Source organism: Patiria miniata, unplaced genomic scaffold, assembly GCF_015706575.1.
Source record: "Patiria miniata isolate m_02_andy unplaced genomic scaffold, ASM1570657v1 HiC_scaffold_25, whole genome shotgun sequence".
In the NCBI taxonomy this organism is placed as follows: domain Eukaryota; kingdom Metazoa; phylum Echinodermata; class Asteroidea; order Valvatida; family Asterinidae; genus Patiria; species Patiria miniata.
In genome coordinates this window covers 10,767,326-10,787,467 of record NW_024037064.1, presented here as the reverse complement: position 1 = coordinate 10,787,467, position 20,142 = coordinate 10,767,326, and the positions used below count along the sequence as shown (strand labels likewise).

The window sequence follows — 20,142 nt, the reverse complement described above, 5'->3', positions numbered from 1 at the left end:
TGATCAAATAGGTAAAAGGATTGGATGAGAGTTATGGCCTGTGTGTACATTCGTTTCCACTTGTAGTACAGGAAACTTGCCAGCAGGGTAGTAGTGATTAAACTGCATGACACAAGTGCATATGTTATCTTGTATTACACAATACTTACTTGTTCTTAGTTGGTTAATCTCCTAAATACTCCGCATGGGAGTTTATACAGGAGACCAGAAACACCGGGGCAAACCCCTTCTCTTAGCGATAAGTGTCACTGGGTTCTTTTATGTGCATTGGAATACACAACACACGGGACCTACGGCTTTACGTCCCATCCGAAGGACAAAGCAATAATGGTTAAGTGCCTTGCTTAAGGGCACAAGTGTCCACCCGGCGGGCTCGAACCCACGCATGGGCATGCATTAGTGACTATACATGTATTGCCTGTTTTACCCCTACGTATACTGTGACTGTGTTTATGTTATAATTCAGTATTACACAAGACTTACCAAGAAGGGCATGCATTAGTGATTATATTGCCTGTTTTATCCCACACTGTGACTGTGTTTATGTTATAATTCTCTATTGTTACCTGGTAGGGCAGTAGTGACTATGTTGCCTGCTCCATCTCTCCATACTGGGTCCATGTAAATCTGGTTTTCCTGAATGGCACATCTGTATGTCACATTTTCTCCCTGTCGTGGTTCTCTGTCGATGCTCGGTGTGATTGTGATTGTTAGACCATCACCAGACAGATCAACTAGACAAAAGAGAAAAATAACATTTCATCCATTTTGCAAGTTAAACATAGGTATGACTCACAAAACTGTTGACACTATTCCAAGTTTGTCTTGAGTCATGATTCTATTTGGAATCAACTCTAACTTTCCCTATCCAAACAAAACAGGAAAAGCACTTGGTATAAAAATATAAGCCACTATTATACCATCTGTCCATTGTGAAACCTATACATTCTAACCACCTGTCCAATATGTCACCTGTACATTCTAACCACCTGTCAACTGTGGTCACCTATTCATTTGGGCCACGCGCCCACTGTATCCTCTCGATACTGTGGCCAATAGTCTACCGTGATCAAATGTCCATCGTTGTCCATAGTGGCCACCTACCTTTTGAGACCACCTGTCTTTTGAGACCAACTATCCAATGTGGTCACCTGTCTTTTGTGGCCACCTTTATTTTGTGGCCCTATTGGTCCTATGCTTTCACTGCCTTTTTGTGTGGTCAAGCTGCAATTTTAGCCAATTGTCAATTGTAAGCATGTATTTATCATGGCCTCCTGTGGAATGTGGTCACCTGTCCAATACAGCACCTGTCCATCACCACCTGTTCATTGTAGCCACCTGTCAATTGTGGCCACCTGAATAAAATGGCCACCTGTTTCAACTGGCTATACCCGTCCATGATTACCTGGTATATCGCAGGACTCTCCAGCATATCCTATGGCACACCTACACGCCCCATCCTGGCAGACTCCTCCATTCAAACACGGACCAACACAAGTCTCCCCTGCCACAGAAAATGAAAAAGAAAGAAACAGAAAACAAAGGATAACCATTACTGAAGGTAGTTACCTGGTAACCTAATGTCTTGGCTATGTTTTCGTATTAATGTTGAATTAAGGATGACTTTAAGTGGACTTTTAGATTTTTAAATTCGTTGTGTGCCTGGCAGAAGGGCATATGGGCGTACACCCTTATACGCGAACGCGTAATCACTTAAACATTCCCAGCAAAAGGGCATATGCAGAAAATTGCCTCTATTTTAATGACATTTAAAGATTTCCGTCGGAAATTAACACAAGTTGTCCCACACATTATGATTCATTCGTGTGACAAATAACAAATTTGTACAGTTTATATTTGGCTTGAGAGAACATAATACCCGCGGGGAAACATTGGAGCTTTTCAATGCAGTTTTCTTGAAAGTGATTTTCGAGTCAGAGCGCTCATGTGTCCTTCTGCCAGGCACCCAACAAATTGCAAATTCGAATACCCCTTCGTGTCATTTGGCCCATGCTAGCAACATTGGCATTACTGCAAACTTTTGAAAACAGCAAACGGGATCTCTCAGACAGAAACTTGATAACCAACTAGCTCCTGACTTGCATCTATTGAACAAAGAAATTTACAAATGGAAGATGAATGTATCCGCTCCGTTCACAAGTACCCACTCATCGGCAAAGAAAGTACAGTTGGGGGGTGACCGACCAACGCCATCTTGCCTGACTGCAATTTTGCCGCAACGCGCGGCCGTACGTACCACTGCACGTACATAGTACAAATCCCCTGGTGTGTACGTGCGTCACACACAATTAAGGAACGGTGCGTGTCAACCAGCTAAATGTACCGCCCATGGGACGTCGTTGCTAGGTAAAAGGGCACCCTCTTTCGTTGATGCACGGAGCCCATAGGACAAGACGGCTGAGTTGGTAGAGCATTAGTTTCCAAGTTACTTTTCATTACTTTTCGCTAGTTTCTTAGTCCAGTGCACCCAAGTTAGGTCACATGTTCTTCAAATGTTACTGTCACAAAGCCATTCCTTTGATTTTGTCCAACCACTTTCACTTGCAACAGAACTTGTGAATTGACTTGTGATTTATTTGTGACCAGCGTCGGTTGTGATGAACTGGACTATAACACTGCAATTTCCTTTCTAGTTTATTTGACAATTTGCAGAAGAGCTGACTAGCGTGTTTTAAAGGGTCTGTAGCTACAAGCGTGTTGATAAAGAGATTATGGAACCGCTTCCTGTGCATGAACTTTTCAAACAGTGGTAATAATAATAATTTGTACATTTATATCGCGTAAATTCCATAAGAATATGATCAAATACGCATCACAATTATTATCCCTGTTCATCAGGAATAACCCTGCAGCAGCTGAAGATCAACGCATTCTGGTCTCTACCTTCACAGCTACCCAATTATAATCCTGGGGGAGAGAGGCAATTGTAGTAAAGTGCCTTGCCCAAGAACACAAGCATCATGTTCCTTGTCAAGGTTTTAACCCATGTACCACGGCACACAAGTCGTACACTGTAACCATTGTCCCACAGTGCCCCACACAGTACCTACAGACTTCATTGTATTACATTGTATTTTATTCACTGAAAAATCAACAAACTGTGGAGTGAGTGGACGGTTTAGGGCGCTACAGTGAGTAATAGGCACAGTGGTTTGGGGCGCTACAGTAACTACAGGGTTAAAACTTACTTCTAGGTATGATGGTAATCTCTGTAGTGAGTGGGCCTACTTGGCAGGTGTATGTCCCGGCTTCTGCTTCAGTCACCTCTTGGATATACAACTTGCTGTTGGTAACTGACTGCCGACTGTACAGACTATCAGATCCACCTGTTGCAAATAATTTGCATAATTGATTGATGATAAAGATCTTTACAGAAGGTTTCATTTTTGTGCATACCTTGCTGTTGGTACAGACTGATAACTGCACAGTCCATCAGAGCCACCTATTGTAAATAATTTGCATAGTTAATGGATAATGGTGTTCTCATAAAAAAAACAGGTTTCAATTCTTTTTAATATAACTGCGTACATGAAGAATTTATTTCCAAAACGTGACAAACCTATTTTAAAAAAGTGAAAATGTGTATGTCAATTAAAGTTTAAAGAATATAAACAACTACAATGCTGTTTAAACTTGCTTAATTTTCTTCTTACATTGTGTTTAACTATATAACAGCCATGCAAACCGACTGTGGGCAGCCAGGATAGCATGGAAACAGATAACAAAATGGCATTCAAGTAAATAAAAGATATCTTTTTGGGACTTCAGTTACAGAGCTCGTATCAGGAGCTTGCGACACCTTCACGGTGTCTTTATCAACTGGTGTTGTTGAGGCCCTCACGTGACCCGTCACGGACCAGGCTTGGTCACATGACAAGAGGCCGTCGTACGCGTGGGCCAGCTCGTACCCTCCATCTCGTACCAGTTGATAAAGACACCGTGATGGTGTCGCAAGCTCCTGATACGGGCTCTGCAACTCAAGTCCCAGAAAGGTGTCTTTTATTTACTTGATATAATAATAGGACAGGAAACGAACTTCTAAGCTTGAAAATGGCATTCATTGCGTTTTAGAAATAAACTCTTCATGTACACTTAACAAAAATCGCTCAATGCATTTGCAAGACCAGAAGACTGCTTAAACAATATTTTTCCCCTGCCCAAACTTGTTTTGCAAATTGGACCCTTTTTGCACCACCGGACCTACCTAGATCCTTGGAGTAAATGATGTTGCCGTTGGGGTCGCTCCACTGAGGGTTCCTGTAGGTACTGGAACCCCGGATCTCGCACAGGATGCGCATGTTGTCCCCGATCACAGGATTCTGGCCCTTCTGAATGCGAATGCGGAACTGGTAATCGCCACTGACTGTAATATCAAGGAAAAAAGTAAATTAGCAGCTGTAACAAGCAGATACGGCTCTGCTGGTAGAGCTTTGCCGTATGTATAACATGTGAGGCGTTCTGGCAAAATTGTGACACATTCTAGCAAAATGACACAAAACTGGGCACAGGCCACAATGGAGAAAAATGCCCAAAAAAGAAACGAATGGGTTTGATTTTTGTTCGATTTTCAGATTTATTGATATTTGTAATAATCAATATGTGATCCGCTCTGTGAAAATGAGTCACAGGGCACCAGAGTCACTTTTTGAGTTTTACTCTGTACTAAATTGAGGAATTTGAGCTCTTTGTTTTGATGTGCCACTTATTTTGGTTTGATGAAAATGGACATTGTGTAAAATTTAAAATGTTCAGGATTCCAATTGCTTAAACACTGTGCAACATTCTTTCAAAGACCTTTAGCTCAAAAGTGGCTTTGGAGCATGTGACTCATTTTTGCAGAGCGGGTCACATATGTCTACTACACATATTTCAAAGAAATAGTATATAAATCGTGGAATAAAAAGTGTTTTAAATGAAATACAATTGGCATCTCTCATTCTCACTACTACAAAAACTCGAAACTTTTAAAGGACTTTTTGTCAGTATTACTTGCAAACTATAAACAGCCGTTACTTCTTAACAGAATGTACGATTGAAGTGCAACAAACAGCATTGTAAAGAGAATTTTATTCTCTTTCCTAATACTTGCAAACCCTCATTTTGGCCTCTGCCCAATTCGGTCTCATTTTGACAGAATACCTCACAAAATGTGCAAATCTTCAATCATCCAAGAATATCATTCTTCCAATTTGATTATTAGAAAAATGTGAGCGCTCTAAAGAAGATGACGACAAGTATCTATGATGCTATTTAAATAAAGTAACAAGAAAAATTTTCCCACACGCAATCACCGCTAATTAACAGACACACACACGCAAATGTTCTATCAGTTAAAATCGTAACCAAAGGGAATTGGTTAATTCTAGGAAAAAAAGGATTCAAAATACTTAAAGTCGTTTGGGTTGCCAGTTCACCTGAACTGCACCCGATTTCACGAAACTCATCGTAACTTACGATGCATCGCATGATGCGTCCCAGTTGCGACGCATCCTGCGATCCATTTCACAAAACGCATTGTAAGTGTGATGCGTCGTAGTGTATTTATAGCACAACACGGCGACTGTTGCATGAATTTATTCAGCGTTACAATAAATAGTCCTCTGATGTTCAACAAAGAGTTGTCAGATCTCCTCTAGAAAAGTGTTCAAAACGTAAAACAAAATGGCGGACGTATGATGCAGTTTTTAAAGGAAAACAAGCTAGCGGTGGACTGTAGCTTCATTGAAATTTCAACTGCAATATTCCAGGCTAATTCATAATTATTTCAATGCATTTTCCATTTACAACTTACATTTACACATTGTCTCGGTACTATTATGGTCTCGTTTATGTAATTTTTATGGCTTGAAACTGGCTAAGAAAAGGACGCATTGTATTTTGCGATGACCACTACACGTCGTAATTTGCGACGTGTTTTAAGCTGTTGTCAAGGAACTTACGAAGCATTCAACACATTGCAAGTTTCGTGAAATGGATTGTATGGGTTGCGACGTGTTACAGGTCGTAACCCGAGTTGCGATGCGTCGCATTGCTTCTTGAAATCGGGTGCTACACACTTTAATATACCATCAGTAGAGAAACGCACAGTTTACTACTGTGTTGGGTGTTTTTTCTATCAATTAAAATCTAAAGCATAACTTACTGATATTTTGGCAGAATCCTCCGACATATTCACTTGTGCAGACACATGATCCCTGCACACATGTCCCTCCATTGGCACATGGGGTCCGACAGTCAGAAGCTATAAGATTGATAAACAACACAAAACTGGCCTAGCAAAGCTTACCCACAGAGCAAAGGATTAATTATGTTCAGTTGATTTAGAATGGCTATTCACTGGAAGTCTGTTCATGTGTCTGCTGTAGATAATGGGCCAGAATCAGCTCAATAAGGGGTAATCCTATACAATCGCACTGCCCAGCTCACTTCACCAGTAGACTACCGTGCTAATTTACAAGTGAAAATCAGTTAGTTTGTCAGTCAGCGAGTCAGTCGGTCAGGAACAAAGAGGACACTAGGCTGGCCTTCTCTGAGACCACCTCAACATATCGACGATGTTTTCACGAAGTGACAAAACCTGCAAAATCGAAAAATTTTCAATTTCGATTTTTGTCGGCTAATTTATTGCACGTGACAAAAAGAAGAATTTGGCCGAGTTTCAAAGCAAAATATTGTTTACTTTTGTGATTATCATAAAACAAACATTTGACAAAATACCTGAAATGTGTTTTTCTGTTTTCACGAAGTGACAAAAACTTACCTCGTTAGCAGAGCCAGAGGAAAAATGCATTTCTCTTCACACGCGTTAGGATGGGAGTGGACGCGCGCGCCGTGAACGATGTCGATAAAGAACAGACGCGCGCGCGCTGCAGTGACGTCAGACGTGCAAATGTAACAATTTCTTAGAACGTTTTATGTTGTCACGAAGTGACGAAGAGTGTGTACAACTTAATGGGACAAAAAGTGAGGCCTTTGTGTTTTGCTGTTTTCACGAACTGATAAAAACTTGAATTGGTCTTTATTAATGAATTACAGTTTAATTAAGAGAGACTTCTGATAAATAACTTTGAATCAGCAAAGAACAAAGCATATGTTACTTGACAATGCAAGAATTTCCTAAATCCATAACTAAAAACTAGTCGAAAAGGTGTTTTGAAAAAATGATTAACTTCAAAGGCGATTATCTCGGAATGACCTTTTTGCATGATATTAAGGTTTTTGTCACTTCGTGAAAACACCGTCGATATGTAGAACTCATTTAATTGCTTTTCTAAATGTACCAACTACCGAATACCCATTTGAAGATATATCCTTATGTAAGACCCAGCCACGTGACTTGACTTAGGACTAACTAATGATTGACTTGTGATTGAATTTTTACTTGATATAAGATTGACTTGTGATTGCCATGTGATTGACTTCTGATTGACTCGTGATTGACTAGTTATTGACTTGTGATAGACTTGTGATTGACCAGTGATTGACCTGTGATTGACTTGTGATTGACCAGTGATTGCCTGTGATTGACTTGTGATTGACTTGTGATTGACTAGTTATTGACTTGTGATTGTACTTGTGATTGACTTGTGATTGGACTTGTGATTCACTTGTGATCCACTTGTGATTGACTAGTGATTGACTAGTGATTGACTTGTGATTGACCTGGAATGGGTTTGAATTCAACTCTATTTTATAGCCTTGACAGGTTTTACCTCGGACGCTGATGTACAGGATGGCTCGGTTCAATCCCACAATGCAGCTGTAGTTTCCAGCATCAGCAGTCTGTATTTGGTTGAAGACAAGCCGAGTGGCACTCGATGACAAAGGCTCTGCAAACTGTCTGAGGGAGCCACCATCTGAACATGGAAAGGGTGTGCATGCGAAATCAGTTGCGGTTCAAACAAACAAAGGCAGAAAATACTGTAATGGGGGCCAATAAGAAACTCCAGAAATGCAATGTATTCTTCTGGATAAAATTAGAAGCCAAGCTTTCAGGATTCTATAGATTCTGTGTTTTAAATTCATCTTTGATGAGTGTACCTTTTCACTGTATTTAAATACAAAGAATAAAACAACACGCCTCAAGATGGCTTCTGAAATGCACAAGTTCTATAGCAAGTTTCGTACCTTCGTTTTGATTGACGATGACATCACCTGTGGTATCCAACCAGATTGGGTTGCCATAGTTACTGCCTCCAGGCACACTGCAGACAAAGTTGATGCTGTCCCCAACATCGGGTTGGTCATCGGAACCGTCGATCTTGATAACAAATGGTTCTTGGACTGAGGCAAGAAATGAATTCATTCCTATCTTTAATTTAAAAAAATACTAATTCAGAAAAAGTGATTGATTCTACCCGCTTGTCTGGAGGTTGTCCCGGAAATGAATTGAGAGGGGCCCTTATAAAACTAAAATTGCGCAGGCAGGAATGCAACCAGGAATTTAGGAAAAAAAACAAGGAAATTCCAAACCACACAAGCCTTTGTGCAGTGTTTTTCAATTTGTAATGGCATTCATGCGAAGTAAACAACGATGAAATCAGCGGATCCAAGGAAAAGTTGCATGCCTGTGTAGGGCAAAACCCAAGTTTCAAAATTATTATCTCTCTAATGCAAAATTTCATTACAAGTATATTCCCTTAATATTAACAGTACGTATTTCAACTTTTTGGCACGGTGCATTGCAGTTAAGGAAGGAGTAGTTTCTCCAATGGTTGCATTGCTTTATCTTGTATCACCCATATTGCAGTAAAGTTTCTTGCCCAAGGACACAACCAACATGCTTTCTCCAATGGCTTGGTTAACACCCATACTCCGAAGATTTTGCATGGTGCATTGCAGTTAAAGAAGGAATAGTTTCTCCAATGGCAGCTTTGTTTTATTTTGTATCATCCATATTGCAGTAAAGTTTCTTGCCCAAGGACACAATCAACATGATTTCTCACATGGCTTGGTTAACAACCACATTACAATGATTCTGTACTACTCTGCAGTAGTCAAAAAACCATATCCCTATTAAAACAATTATATGAATGTAAATTGATGAAATTAAACACAAAATGGAGATCATGTTTGCTTGGACTTACCCAGAACCTCACAGTAGTTGCCGGTGAAGCCTTCAGGGCACTGGCAGGCACCAGCGAGACAGCTTCCACCATGGAAGCAACCAAAACCACAGTTGGGCTCTGTAAAAAGAATAATTACATTTTAGGCTGAGGAGATACCACGTGGTCTACAAGGGATTACTCTGTACACCCTGTCTTCTTCAAAAAATGATACGGGTCCAACCAGTGCACACATTTAATGTGTCCCTCAGTGTTGTAGTCCTCGTATTGGTACTCATACTTGAGTACATTTTTTCTTACTCGTACTCATGAGAATGTACTCATACTCACAAGAAAGAAATTAATTTTGAGTTGAACAAAGAAATTGACTGGAGCGGGGCTTCAACAGGCAACCTCCAGATTGCTATTTCCGAGCTCTACCAACTGAGCCATTGACCTGTATATGCCATGTAACCAAGGATCACGCCCAAAGTCACGATACGAGCAACATTAACAACACTGCAAACCCTGAAAATAGCCAACTGGGATCCATCAAAACAGGATACAGCTTTTTGTTACAAGTTAATCGTACTCATACTTGCAACAAAGTACCCATACTCGTACTCATGCAAATGTTCTCTTGCTTGAATTGTAATTTGTTTAAAAAGGTACATACTCGTACTCATGGAAATGTACTCAACTATGACACTGGTGTCTGTCCTTCACATGGAGCCTTCATAAGTGGTCAGTGAGTGCCAGTTTACAAAGTGCATGTATCCAGCAGTATTGGTGCTCAAGGCGCTACATAATTACTACCCAACTCATTGGGCCAATGAAACATTCGAAAGACAATCTCAGCTCCCTAGGGACTATACAGCTCGATGCTGCCATTTCAGCACAAAGCAGCTAAAATCAATCACAATCACCATCTCTGACCTCACAGGTACCCATTTACTCCTGGTTTTGGAGAAGCAATGAGTGACAAAGCGCCTTGCCCAAGGACACACGCACCTCAACACCAGGCTGGACTCAAACCCACAAGCTGCAGAATTATCGGCAGACCTCGGGTTCAATGCTTCAGACCACGAGGCCACGGCACTCCACTTTTATTGTACATGCACAGATCTCCATAGGCTACACCAAAGAGTTGAAAGCTAGTGGCAACTAAATCTCAGGTTTAAAGTTGAGCTCATTCATGAATGCTGAATGCATGCATTATTTCTATCACTCACGTCTGACAATGAATGTGAATGTGGACCGGATGGGCCCTACGCTGCACATGTAGGTGCCGCCGTCACTGAGCTCCAGGTCGCGCAGAACGATGCGGGTTGAGAACTCATCCACAGGATCAATGAAGATTCGCGGAGAACCATCAGAGGAGTCTGCAACAAATACAGAATGAGTGGAATCTTGAAATGAACATAAAGAAGCAAATCAGTATGTTGTGGCAAATGAAATGACAAGGTGCAGGAGACTGCTGTTAATCACACCACAACCAATAGGTTAGATTCTCGAATATGTCTTCAAAATTTAGGTTCGAGGTGGGCGATTGAGGTTTGAAGCTTTGGATTTGAAGTCTGACAGACGATATTGCAGATCTCGATATTGGGGTTTGAGGTTTGAGGATTTGAAATTTTAGGGTTTGAGGTTCAGGTTAAAAGTTTGAAGAGTGAGTTTTGAGGTTTTAATATTGAGGTTTGGGTTTTAAGATTTGGGAGTTATGGAATGTGAGGTTTGAGGATATGAGGTTTAATGTCAGAGGATTCAGAGTTGGAGGTAAGAGGTTTAAGGTATAAAGTTTTAGGTTTAAGTTTGAGGTCTGATATTTGTGTTTTCAGCTTTGAGGTGGAAACTTGAGGTTTGAGGCATGATATTAAAGGTTCAACTTCAAGGATGAGATTGAAGACTTGGAGATGGAGGATCCAGGCATGAAATTTGAGGGTGGATGATAACAGTCTGATGAATGATGATGAATAATGGAAACTCTGGAACATCGTTTGTACCTTCCCCACCAGGAGTAATTTGCTGTCCATCTTGATCAAACCAAACTGGATTGGTGTAAGGACTCCTGCTGTCAATGATGCAAGTGAACTCTGCCTCGCCCCCAATCTCGGGAGTCTGCTCGGGAGGTTGCTCAATCTCTATTGTGAAATCTGTAAGAAAACAACCACAAGAGAATTTTAAATAAGGTGCTTGAAATCACAGGTATTTATTGAACAATGTATATACGGAACGCGTTTTGGACATAAACTCTTCAAAATCTTAAGGGAAGAAAGCAACATTTAAACAAGGGGTAAATCGAGGTTTTACCACGAGGTACCCCACAAAACCCTGTCAAACAATGTAATACCTCGAGGTAAACCTCGATCTAAACCTCGATGTAAACCTGGATGTAAACCTCAAGTTAAAGCCTATTAAATTTTGCATTCCCCCCTTATCCAGTAAAAAACGCCCACAGCTTACCTTTCTACAGACCCCAGTAATAATCATCGAAACTGTGGTCAATTGGCCAAAGTTATCAATAAAAGTGTCCTCCAATCGAGAAAGCGAAAATTCCAGTTGATTGGCTTTTACGCTCTTCTATGCAATGTGCTTTGCAATAGGGAGAGGTGCCTATGTTAACACATGCCCATCTGAAAACGTATGAAAGATGCCAGTCCGTTTGAAATCTCATTTACTCTACTTTTACACCCTTTCTGTCTTAATACACTTTGTGTACAGCATGTTGGTGAAAACATAAAATGCATTTATTAAAATGTTGGCCACTTACAAAATAATGTTATATTATGTAAGGTTTGCTTCTAAAAGAAATGCAGAATATTGTAGTGCGATGTTCGGAACAATAAAAGCGATAACACTCTAAACTGAAAAAATTGCTACTTTGACATCCCTGTACCTTCGTCAAAATGGTGATGAAAGTAGGCCACACTTACCAATGAATTCACAGATTTGCCCCTTGAAACCGAACGGACACTGGCAGATTCCATTTGTACAGGTTCCACCATAACGGCATGGCGGTTCACATTCTGGTACTTCATTTTGAAAATGAAAAAAAAAAAGGTATGAGAAATACTTTGCAATAAATTATGTAAAACTGCGTCATGTAACAAGGGGATGCTGGAAAATTCCTTAAAGCGAGTAATTTGAAAAAGGGTTGGGTAGAAGGGTACAATAAATCGTGTACAATTGCGTCAATAAAGGGGGAGGTGGTGGTGTTGGAAAAGTTTAGTCAAGGGTTGATGACGTTCAAAGTTAACTTACCGACAGCAACAACGCTGTATGGGAACACCACAGGCCCCACTTTGCAGGCGTAGGTGCCGGAATCGCCGAGCTGCAATTCAACAAAGTTGAGACTGGTTGCTTCTGGAGACACAATGTCCGAATAAATCCGACTGAATCCACCTAAAAAATGCAAGACAGAGAAAAACATATTAAAAGTTCCGACACATTTCTAGCTGTTACACTTTCAAACAAGCTCGAGCTCAGAAGCTGCAGGCCAACAAATTCGTGTTCACGCATGAGTCATGTGATTGTGCCATGTAATTTCTGGAGTATTGTTACGAGTAAAAAAAAATCAGGTTTTGACCCAGTGACGCCAATTGATTCCAGTTTGGTCATGTGACATGTTGGGGCTGGGCTGCTGATAGTTTTGACAAAGTTTGGTTGACATCGGTCAAAATACATAGGAACAATACACTGTCAACGTTTAACTAACTGACTATATACTAACTAACTAACTAACTTACAAAGAAACATAACGATTTATTGAGCTTCTATCTGCAGCTAAAAAGAGGGAGGGAGGGGGAAGCAGGGATACTATTTGAAACAAAGTTACCAGTTCTGATCATTACATATTTTGTATAAATACCACTTGCACAAAATATAAATATTCTCGCTTTGCAATCCATTACTTGAAGAATTTTACTGCTACTTAAGTTTAATTTTGACTTTTGAGTTTGAGTGAATGGATGTTCTCTTGTTTTTCTACTCAATTTGTCCCCTGCAAATACAACTCAAAGCTTTCACTAAAACAAGAGTGATGCCAGAACTCACCTCCAGCATCTAACGCCACCTCTTCACCGGTTGGCATCAGCCACACAGGGTTTGTGTAGATGTTGCCGTCAGGCACCAGGCATATGAAGGTGATGTTAAGACCTACATAGGAAACCTGGCCTCTGGGTGGGCTAACAACGATATAGCCAGTTTCTGAAGAAAAAACATGTAAGCTCAAAATGATAAAAAGGTTAAGATGATATCACCACCATAAAGCCAGTCTATGAAGAAACTGTAGGTCAAAACAAGATGATTATAAGGTAATAGGAAGGTAACACTGAGACCTACATACGGAACCTAGTCTCTGGGTGGGCTCACAATCATACAGCCAGTCTCTGAAGAAACTATATGTCAAAACAAAATGATTATAAGGGAATATGAAGTTGGCATTGAGACCTGCATAGGGAACCTGGTCTCTGGGTGGGCTCACAATCATACAGCCAGTCTCTGAAGAAACCATAGGTCAAAACAAAATGATTATAAGGGAATATGAAGGTAACATTGAGACCTGCATAGGGAACCTGGTCTCTGGTTGGACTCACAACAACCATAAAGCCAGTCTCTGGTCAAAACAAAATGACTATAAGGGAATATGAAGGTGACGTTGAGACCTACATAAGGAACCTGGTCTCTGGTTGGTCTCACAACCATAAAGCCAGTCACTGGTCAAAACAAATGACTATAACAGAATATTGAGGTGGAAATGAGACCTACGTAGGGAATTTCGGCTATGGGTGGGCTCTTGACAATAAAGCTGGTCTCTGGTGAAACAATAGGATGATGTGATATCATAACAATATTTATTTTTCATTCAACTTGTTACGTAATAACTCATTTGTTACTCACCTATCAGTTCACACTGGGTTCCATTCAGCCCTGCTGGACACTCACATTGACCTTCGACACAGGTTCCACCATTCAGGCACGGGGGTGTGCATATATCCGCTGAGGGAACAAAAGTAACATTAACAACTACAGTCCTAAAACTACCGAACCTTATTTTAAAAAGTTGTTCTAATTATTGATTACCAATATTGATTATCAGATTGATAGTCACACGCTTTAAATACAACACAGCATTTCACTTGTTTATTACAACTTGTTTTTCCCAGAAAGTTACATGCAATGTATAGTGCATTGGAATAACTGTTTCAGCTCCCTTTTGCTAAACATAGTAACTTGATTTCTTTTATTTCCATTTAGAAGCTACATGATATTGCGCTTATTCTCTGCTAATATATTTTGGGCTATAAAAACAAGTTTAGAGGAAACTACATGTAAACTTACTATGGCTGTTTTGATCATTAACCGAATGTTCAAATAACTGTTGTTGGTTTGAATTCAATAGATAAAAAAAACTATGCATGTACACACACGACTGTGATGTTATTTTAATCATAAGGTTGCTGCGCTTTATTGTCCGATGCCACATTTTGTTGACAATACCCTTTTTTGTTAACAGCGGTTATTCTTCACATCCTTTTAGCAGGTTAAAGCCAATGACAGTTATAAAATACTTTACTGCCAAAAAGTCCTGCGGCCAATAACATCGATCATCCAGTGCAAATTATAACCGACGCACTTCACATGCAGCTTTTGACAGGTGTCGCATGCATGCAGTTGCATGTGTAAACTTCACTACAGAGTTTCGAATATTTCAATATTCGGACAAACGCAGTTTCAAGTAATCAAATACTAAATTATTCGAAAATGCACAGCTCTAATACTTACCAGGCAGTTCAATGACCAGTGGGTGCCTCACTGGGCCGACTATGCAGGTATAGCTGGCTAGGTCTTCAATTTGAAGGTTGTTGATGTTCAACACTGTACTGAAAGATGTGCCTTGGTTGGAGCTGACGCGTACACTAGAGTCTGACAAATAAACATGCGTTTCATAGCATGAAGCATAGCATAAAGTGTTTCATACTCTGTACATCGCAGCGGGTAACGCATTAACTATTCATAAGATGGAATTTTGCGTCGGGGTGATGTAAAGCAAATTAGGTTTTGCCCTCCACCGATGTATAAACACTGTATACTCAGTGTGTTACCTCCCGAGTTAAAGTTGGAAAAAATCAATCGGGTGGGACTCGAACCCACAACCTCCTGCTTTCTAGTGCAGATTTCTTACCATTCGACCACCAAACTAAGCTAGGGATCGGTTGGCTGGTTTGAATCTGATGTACATATATAGCAGCGGGTACTGCATCATATGTCAGTGAAGGGCAAAACCTAATTTGATAAACATAAAGACACTATTTATAGTTATCCTACGAGCATGAGTGAAACATGGATAAGGAAGTGCCTCTGTGTCCCATATACCATGTTACTGAAGGCCAAGTGGTATATGGAATTCAGTCAAATTACATTTTTCTATTTGCCACGAGTGTGAGTGGGATAACAATCTTATTTTCAAGCAAAACTGACAAGGGGTAAAGTGGAACAAGCACGCTGTACGCAAACTTTTCAACGGTTGTCCTATTGACCTATCGCGGTAGAATCGCATTAGAATCACATTATGCAGTTTGTGAAATATTGATCAATTACATGATTTACAAATGGACGCGAAATGCGCAAAATCTGAGACAAACAAAACTTAATGTACAAAAACTCCATATGGTTGTCTAAGGGGCGTGATTAACTCACAAACTGCCATAGGTCAATTACACGGGAGTGCAGTATGAATAGTGTACGACTAAGAATAGCACGATACGTGGAGTGCGATATGGACCCTGGCATTAGGTATATAATATCACACTGTGGTTGCTTTGGATCGACCAATCAGGATTGAGAATTGATATTGTACATTCAATCCTCAGTGAATAAACACAATGTATATACAATGTAGTAAAGTGGAACGTTGCTATACCGAACACCGCTATACCGAACATTTGGCTATACCAAACATCGTCCTTGGCTCTTGATTTTTGTGTACAAAATGTACCAAATATTGTTGTTGAAAAATGTCAACAGAAGAGCGACAAGTGGCTATTATTTCCCCAAGGAATAGAAGGGGAAAGCCACCCATTGCTGTAGGTAGTAATTGCTCACAGTCTGTGTAATTACATTATTCAATAGTTGGCATGTGTTCAAAGTCATCTTTCAGTACCTAGAAGTACCAGGGCATGCAGGGTGAAGTTCTGAAGGGTGCTATTTATTGAAAACTGAGTACGGGAGCACTCGCAGTTTAAAATGCTATACCGAACGATCGCTATTACGAACAATTTTTGTGGATCCCCCGATACCGGTGTTCCACTTTATAGGTGCTATGGGTTAAACAGACTATTACTGTCTTGGCATCTTTTTCCTTTTTTTTTCGGGGGGGGGGGGATGTATATCAGGGTGTGACTGAATTAGACAAACCTTGTTCTGCTGACGGTACGGCCCGACCCTGTGCCGTGATCCACACTGGTGCCCCGTATGAGCTGGTGTCTGGCACCTCACAGATGTACACGACCTGCCCACCAATGACTGGTACTTGGTCCTCAGGGACTTCAATCGTGATGAAGCCGTCAACTGAAAAGTATAAATCTTCAGATTTTATTTCATACATATATTTTTTCTGCTTTACAAAAATACAAATACATAGTTTTTCCTCAATGTGGTTAACCCATTTGTCCTAGTTGAATGAAGGAACTGAAAAGAATAAAGGAATGAACTATGATTAAACACGTCCATTGTACAATAGTTATGAAAAGGTGTTTTTTTTTTGCCCAATGTTGTTCAACATACATCTACCGACACTCTTGGGCAAATTCGTTGCCGGTTTCACGATCTAACAGCTCGCGCTGTTTGCTCTCATTTCATGAAAACTATAATAATCAATAATTAAAACTGACATGCAGGTGTGCGCGTGTACTTCGTACAGTGACACGTAACAGAATAGTTTTGGTTTTCTCACACACACAAATCAGAGAAAAACACTTTGAAAGGTTCGACACGAATTATACTCCATTAGAGTACTTGTCGGGTTACAGAAACATTTAATTAAAAACATAAACTGGTGAAATTAAGACAGGTTTCAGTTCGTGAAAACGGAAGTCTATAGAGTGTGCGCATGCAGCACTAGGGTGTCAGTTCGTGAAAACCAAAATTATGCGGTTTTGTAAAGTACGCGTGCGTGCTGAGTATTCATGCAACACCGCGAGTCAGTTTGAGGTGTCGGTAATGAAATCTTCCCCAATAGTTACACAATTTTTACCCAATTACACGACAATGCAAATTAATACATGCAAATTGATCAGGAATTTTTTTTAAAACGTTTGCAATACATCATGCGAACAGTTCGCAACCAATACAATTTCAGATCTATTACCACATACAATCATTATTAAGCCTGACCTTAGAAAAAGAAATCAACAATTTCCTTTTATTTTCAGGAGTGCAAACTAACCTGGTATTTCACACAGGGGACCAGTCATGCCTTGCAGACAAACACAACGGCCATTAACACAGTTTCCTCCATTCAGACATGGGGGATCACACACTGCACGGGGGATGGAAAAACACAGGCATCATGCAAACAAAATAGATTTGTTTGTGAAGAAACATCCAATCATTAGCTTTATGTGCAATGTTTTATATGTGTAGCGACAGAATTGCTCAAAATGTTGATCAGGGTGTGTAACAACTAACCTGTTGAAGTTTTAGCTTAGTGGCTACTTGACATTTTGAGTAAACAAAGAAAACATGTGCATAATTTCCTTGGGTCTCATAACTGGATTCCTTTGCTGACATTCCTTTGCGGACACCTTATTTTGAACACACCTTGTTTGTTTGTTTTCTTCTGAACGATTCCATTTCAGGTGGAATACTTTCACAAGGTAGTTGATACCAGTCCAATATGCACTTTGGGGGAGTGTGGCCTAGTAGTTAGCTAGGGTCCGTGACTCATGATCAGAGTACGAGTTCGAATCCAGGTGCTGGCCATATGATGTGTCTTTGGGCAAGCCACTTTAACCCACTTGCTTCTCTCCACCCAAGAGTATAAATGGGTACCGGCATTAGCTGGGGAGTAACCTGCGATGGACTGGCATCCCATCCATGGGGAATAGAAATATTATCAGTCGTTTCATGCTACTGAAACCAGAGATAAACGCTGTCCTGATGGGCCACATTTTCTCGTGACAGACTTCACTTTAATAAGTTACATTTTACTATATTCACTTATCACTTTGGGTAAGGCTTCTTTCATTAAATTGGTATGTATTCTTGAGGAAAAGAAAATGCTGAGTACCTGAAACAGTCAACTCAAATGATGCTGAGAGAGGTCTGGCGAAGCAGTAATAGACGCCCAAGTCATCCATGGTGAGATCACGGATGATAAGCTGTGTGACTAGCGGAGACACTTTCTCAACAAGCACACGATTGGTTTCACCTTAAAAAAAATGATAATAATAATAATAACAATACAAGACCATAATTAAATTCTGCATTTGAAGTGTTTATTTCAAACCGCGATTTTTCCAATTAAAACAAAAAGTGTGTACAACCAGTCGAAACCGTCTGTGGGCAGCCAGAAGAGAGCGGGATTCTAATAGGTAATAAAATAGCATTAATTGCGTTTTAAAATTCTTCATTTAATGAACCAAAATAGCAAGAAAATAGTAAAGCCATCCACAGTAAGGATACTCTAAGGATGGACCAAGCCATGCAGTGTATGTGGTGCTTAGATGAGCTGATGAGTTGCGCCCAAAGGTTTAGGTGTTTGACTCTTGTGCCATGGTACGTGGGTTTGAGCACTGACAAGGAACATGGTGCTTGTGCTCTTGGGCAAGACACATTATTACAATTGTCTCTCTCCACCAAGGAGTATAAATGGATATCTGTGGAAGTAGAGACCAGAATGAGCTGATCTGGAGTTGCTGCAAAAACTGGTCGCATGATGAACAGTGGTAATAATTGTGAAGCGCTGTGAGACCTTTGGTATAAAGCACTTTATAAGCACCACATTATCATTATTACTTGCATAGCTTCAGTGGTCATTCATCTAACATGTGGGTGCTGTGGTCCAATGGTTACTGTGTTCGATTTGTGTGCCGTGGTACATGAGTTCGAATCCTGGCCGTGGGAACATGGTGCTTGTGCTCTTGAGCAAGGCACTGAACCATTATTGCTTCGTCCTTCGGATGGGACGTAAAGCTGTAGGTCCCGTGTGTTGTGTAATGCACGTTAAAGAACCCAGTAACACTCATCACTAAGAGAAGGGGTTTGCCCCGGTGTTTCTGGCAGTGGCTGCAATATACGCTGCAACACCTTGTCAACCCTTATAAGGTGCTACATAATGGGTCTCATATTTCTCATATACTTTATTTACCTTTCTCTATTAATGGACATAATTTCCAGCGCCTTGAGTACCTAATTGTTGGTAGATACGTGCGCTATATAAGACTTGGTTATTATTATTATTATAACAACATAATGGTTGTTCTGAGACTATCCAGTTGAGAGACCACTGCATATCCAGTTACTAGCCATAGTCAAGTAATTTGTGGCTACAAGTTTAGAGTAGTATCTTTACCTGGGATAGCTTCGGGTATTTTGGTGCTGCGGTACTGCCATTCAGGATTGATGACAAAATGGTCGCCGTCGACGACTTGGCAGAGGAAGGCGATATCCATGCCAATGCCAATCACCTGACCAGGGGGTTGGACAATTTGGATGAAACCGCCCACTGCAAGGAATGGAACGAGACCAGTTTGAACCAGTTTTATCTAGTTGGAACCAATCAGAAAAAATGTTGATCTCATGGGTTTACACTGCACAGGGGCTGGGTAATTTGGATGGAGCTACCAACTGCAAGGAATGGACTGAAACCAGTTAGAACCAGTTGAAATTAGTTCGAACAAGTCAGAACAAGTCAATTTTATTTAGCATGGGTTTGCATTACAGGGAGGTTCAGCAATTTAGATGAAACAACCAAATGCAAGAAGTGAACTGAAACCAGTTGGAACCAGTTGGAACCAGTTGAAACAGGTTGAAACCAGTCAAACCTAGTCAGCATTATGAATTACATTACAGCGGC

The 20,142-nt window shown here is 40.5% G+C and overlaps 1 protein-coding gene across 3 annotated transcripts in view; it reads right to left on the bottom strand.

Annotated features, from left to right (window-relative positions):
- Positions 1-20,142, bottom strand: part of LOC119732952 — a 243,974-nt gene that overhangs the window by 66,109 nt on the left and 157,723 nt on the right. For all 3 annotated transcript variants that reach the window (XR_005271660.1, XM_038206534.1, XM_038206535.1), the window contains 19 exons: positions 19,639-19,791; positions 18,355-18,495; positions 17,512-17,604; positions 16,482-16,634; positions 14,850-14,990; positions 13,965-14,063; positions 13,119-13,271; positions 12,327-12,467; positions 11,999-12,097; positions 11,069-11,218; positions 10,298-10,447; positions 9,108-9,206; positions 8,149-8,304; positions 7,734-7,877; positions 6,164-6,262; positions 4,226-4,384; positions 3,210-3,347; positions 1,406-1,504; positions 567-734 (listed from right to left, as the gene is read on the bottom strand). Coding sequence is in view for 2 of the 3 variants with exons in the window: in XM_038206534.1 (XP_038062462.1) it covers positions 567-734; positions 1,406-1,504; positions 3,210-3,347; positions 4,226-4,384; positions 6,164-6,262; positions 7,734-7,877; positions 8,149-8,304; positions 9,108-9,206; positions 10,298-10,447; positions 11,069-11,218; positions 11,999-12,097; positions 12,327-12,467; positions 13,119-13,271; positions 13,965-14,063; positions 14,850-14,990; positions 16,482-16,634; positions 17,512-17,604; positions 18,355-18,495; positions 19,639-19,791 (2,535 nt within the window). In the remaining variant the exon portion in view is untranslated. The remainder of the gene's footprint in view (positions 1-566; positions 735-1,405; positions 1,505-3,209; positions 3,348-4,225; positions 4,385-6,163; positions 6,263-7,733; positions 7,878-8,148; positions 8,305-9,107; positions 9,207-10,297; positions 10,448-11,068; positions 11,219-11,998; positions 12,098-12,326; positions 12,468-13,118; positions 13,272-13,964; positions 14,064-14,849; positions 14,991-16,481; positions 16,635-17,511; positions 17,605-18,354; positions 18,496-19,638; positions 19,792-20,142) is intronic.